This window comes from Cannabis sativa, chromosome X (assembly GCF_029168945.1).
Source record: "Cannabis sativa cultivar Pink pepper isolate KNU-18-1 chromosome X, ASM2916894v1, whole genome shotgun sequence".
Lineage (NCBI taxonomy): Eukaryota > Viridiplantae > Streptophyta > Magnoliopsida > Rosales > Cannabaceae > Cannabis > Cannabis sativa.
Window position 1 is genome coordinate 36,270,307 of NC_083610.1, and position 4,306 is coordinate 36,274,612.

At 36.8% G+C, this 4,306-nt stretch overlaps 1 protein-coding gene across 1 annotated transcript; it reads left to right on the forward strand.

Moving 5' to 3' along the window:
• Positions 1–2,309: 2,309 nt before the first annotated feature.
• On the forward strand, positions 2,310–3,150 carry LOC133032133 (uncharacterized). Its single transcript, XM_061105982.1, has 3 exons — positions 2,310–2,440; positions 2,570–2,678; positions 2,770–3,150. The coding sequence occupies exons 1-3, from the start codon at positions 2,310–2,312 to the stop codon at positions 3,148–3,150; spliced, it is 621 nt and encodes a 206-aa protein (XP_060961965.1).
• Positions 3,151–4,306: the final 1,156 nt, after the last annotated feature.

The window sequence follows — 4,306 nt, forward strand, 5'->3', positions numbered from 1 at the left end:
ATTATTCTACGTTTAGTTAATTGATTAATTAAATAATAAATTAGTAATATTAAAATAAAAAATTTCAAGATAGAATCATCTATTACAATAGACAATAACTCAGTAAGAGCATTACTCAAGCTAAAAGAACAATTTGCAAAATAACAAGATACCCTAACAAGACAATGGGTAGCTTTGTTAGCAAAATACTTTACAAAATGTAAATAAGGAATATTTAGATTAGCCAAACGGCTCTTACAATCCTGAACCAGAAATCCAAACTCAGATGGCATAAAAATTTTGCTCTGCACTGCCTGCACAACCATGAGACAATCAGTTTCCACCATAACACGAACAACACTGTTATTCATTAACCAACTCAGAGCCTCCTTAACACTTAACACTTCTGCAATCTCTGGTTTCACACTCCACTCATGACAACAAGAGTAAGCTTCACTTAAGGATCCTGAGCTATCCCGAATCACACATGTGAAACCAAGTTTACCTTCTTTTGAAAATAATACACCATTTACATTAATCATGATCAAGTTCAAAAAAAGCTTTCTCCAATGCTCATGACCACCATTAGAATTAACATGATCTAACAGCAATGAAAACTTACATTTTTTAGCATATTTCTATTGATCAAAAACCACTCCTGTCGAGGTCACAACAGTCGCAGTAGCTGTAACTTTGTCATTCCATATCAAATTTTCTTGTTACATTTCAAATGGCCCAGGACACCATACAAGCCTCTTCAATATGCTCCACACTTAATCTTTTCATCAATTGAAACCACCAATTTGAAAGCTCACCTCAAAACAGCTTCTAATGACCAGTGTAGATCTATTTCAGCATGATCTAGCCAAAGAACAACCCACCAATAGGTGAAAAATTGATTATGGTAGCTACTCACACATAGGACAAGTGGTGAAAATATTAACATGTTTGGATTTTAGCTATACACATGAAGGAAAACAATGAGTAATAGCACACTTTTTGATGGGATTTTTAATTGCCAAAACTTTCTCCACAAATCAGAGTTTACATTCGAAGTCCTTAACCCATTCAACTGCTGCAGAAGCCTCTAAGTACTTTTGACCGTATATAAACCTGAAGTTTCCTCTTTCCAATATCAATCATCACATACAATAGAGTCACTCAATTGAATGGTGATAATCAAGTCTTTTTCTCTAGCAGAAAAGAGATCCGAAATTAACTCCATATCCCAATCTCTTATATCTATTTTAAACAAACTTTTTACAAAATTATTTTGAAGGGATGGGTGAGAAGAAGTGACAAAGGGATGCACTTGATTAGGGAGCCATGGTCAACCAATATATTTACTTGTTCCCCTGTACCAATTGACCGCCTCATACATGCCTCAACTAAGAATTGAGCTTCCCACGAACTCCTCTATATGAAACTTTGATTTGATCCCAAAGAGGTTGTTTGAAAATCTATAAGAATAGTATCTAGCTTTGAATACCTTACCAACGGGAAAGTTCTCATTAGCTAAGGTGGCATTTGGTAATACTTTATTTTTAAATTTTTTTAATCACAAAAATAAAAGAATTTTTTTTAAAAAAATTTATTTCTGAAAAACAGAAATGTGTTCTATAACCACTTTTATTTTTTAATTTTAAAAATAAAAAAAATGTGTTCTGTAAATAAGAATAACAAGTATTTTCATGCTTCTGCTAGGGCTTGTAAATGTCGCAACACAATCCATAAGTTAAAGGATGACCATGGGGTTTTGCTTGATTGGGACTCAGGATTGTCGGACCATATGGTTCGATTCTATACTGAGTTATTTACTGCTTCTGGAGTTCTTAGGCATGATATTACTGATAATATTATCCCCTCTATTTCTCAAGACATGAATTTTGATCTATTGGCTCCTATTTCTACTGAGGAAGTGAGAAATGCTCTTTTCCAGATGCATCCACATAAATCTCCTAGTCCAAATGGTATGACTCTAGGATTTTTCTAAAGATGTTGGTCCATTGTGGGGTCTGATGTCGTGAGCTTAGTAAGGAATTTTTTTAGTTCTACTACTCTTTCAGATGAGCTAAACAACACTAACTTAGTGCTTGTTCCTAAGAAAAAGAACCCTGAATATATGGGTGATCTACGCCCAATAGTCTTATGTAATGTTGCTTATAAGGTTACTTCAAAGGTGATGGCTAATAAGCTAAATGGTTTGTTGGATGGAATTATTTCTGAGTCTCAGCGCTTTTATTCTAGGAAGGCTTATTACAGATAACATTATGGTGTTTTTTGAGATTATGCACTATCTCAAAAGAAAAAATAGAGGAAATTTTAGTCAAATGGCATTGAAGCTTGACATGAGCAAGGCTTACGACCGTGTTGAATGGTCCTTCTTGGAAGCTCTTTTACTTAAAATGGGTTTTGATACTAGATGGGTGAAACTGGTTATGGCCTTAGTGGAGTCCGTTCGGTACTAGATTACTTTAGGTGAGCACTTATTGGGCCCTATAACTCCATCTCGTGGAATTCGTCAAGGCGATCCTTTGTCCCCTTACCTATTTATCCTGTGTGCAGTAGGTCTTTCAACCCTCATTCGAAGATATGGAAATAAAGGTTGGATTAAATGGTGTCAAGTTACTTGTGGTGCTCCTCTAGTATCTCATATGTTCTTTGCGGATGATAGCTATCTGTATTGTCGGGCCCTGGAGGTGGAAGCTGAGAGAATTTTGGCCCTTTTTTGAGTTTCGAGCGGGCCTCTGGTCAAAAAGTTAATCTTCAAAAGTCTTCCATATTTTTTAGCAAAATACTTCTATAGATGTTTGGGGTAGAATTTGCTCTATTTTGGGTATGGTGGAGGCTGGAGACGATGGCTTTTATTTAGGTCTTCCCAATATCATGAAGCACAATAAAAATGTGGTGTTGGGTTTTCTTAAAGAGAAGATGAGGAAAAGAGTCGAGAGTTGGGATGGAAAATTTTTATCTCGAGCGGGGAAAGAAGTTCTTCTTAAATCAGTTGCCCAGTCTCTTCCAAATTATGCTATGAGCATCTTCTTAATCCCAAAGGGTATTTGTGATGAGCTTGAGAAGATGATGTGCAAATTTTGGTGGAAGTCTTCTTCAAAAGGTGGTACTGGCATACATTGGATGAATTGGGATCGTATGTGTGCTCCAAAAGAGTAAGGTGGTATGGGCTTTCGACATTTGCATGATTTTGATATCTCTCTTCTTGGTAAACAAGCATGGAGACTTCACACTCTCAAAGATTCTCTGGTTGGTAAATTGTTCCAAGCTAGGTACTATCCTCAAGGCTCTTTTATTGAATCTGAGTTGGGAAGCAATCCAAGTTATATTTGGAGGAGCATTTTCTAAGCTAAAGATGGCCGGTTGTTAGTGGGATCTGGTGAAAATATTTCTATTACTAGAGACCCTTGGCTCCCTGACATCTGACAATCCTTATATTACATCCTCTCACCCAAGTTTATCTGAGCAAAAGGTGAACTATCTTATGGTTGTGGATGACAAAAATTGGGATCTTGAGGTAATATCTGATTTGTTTAACAATCGTGACAGAGACTTGATCTTAAACATTCCTATCTCCTCTTCAAATTTGTGTGATAACTGGTATTGGGGCAAGGAATCTTTAGGCAGGTACTCAGTTAAATCTTCCTATAATCTAATTCAAGATTTGGAGACCTCTAATGTTTTGCCTAGCAATTCTAGTTTTTGGAGAGAGTTACGAAATTTGAAGATCCCACCAAAGGTAAAGGAAATGCTATGGAGAGCCTTATCTAACTGTCTACCAACTCGTGTTCAACTTATACAGAGACATGTTAAGGTACTTCCTTTTGCCCCAGATGTAATCGAGAGGCTGGATCAATTGTACATTGCAGGTCTGTATTGGGGGGGTGGGAAATTGGAGGTTCTTCCTTTGGTAACTGGTTTCGAAGGAAATTTCATAGATGGAACAAGGAGGATAAACAATTAGGTTCTATGCTTTGTTGGGCAATTTGGCAAGATAGGAACAATAAAATATGGAATGGGGTTAATAAATTTGTTAAAAATGTTGTCTCATTTGCTAAAGGTGATCTTGAACAATGGTTGTTTGCTCAAGAAAATACTTTTTCACCATCCCCATTCTCAGTTTAGTTAGGGGAAGGAGATGAGCAATGGTGTGCTCCAATAGTAGATTTTTATAAGATCAATGTGGATGTGGCAACGTTTGCAGATAAAAATAGACTTGGGTATGGTTGGGTGCTTCGTGATGCAAGAGGTCAAGTCCTTCAAGCTCGAACCAGTTCATGGACCGACTGTGTTGATCCAGGGCTTGCCGAGGCAC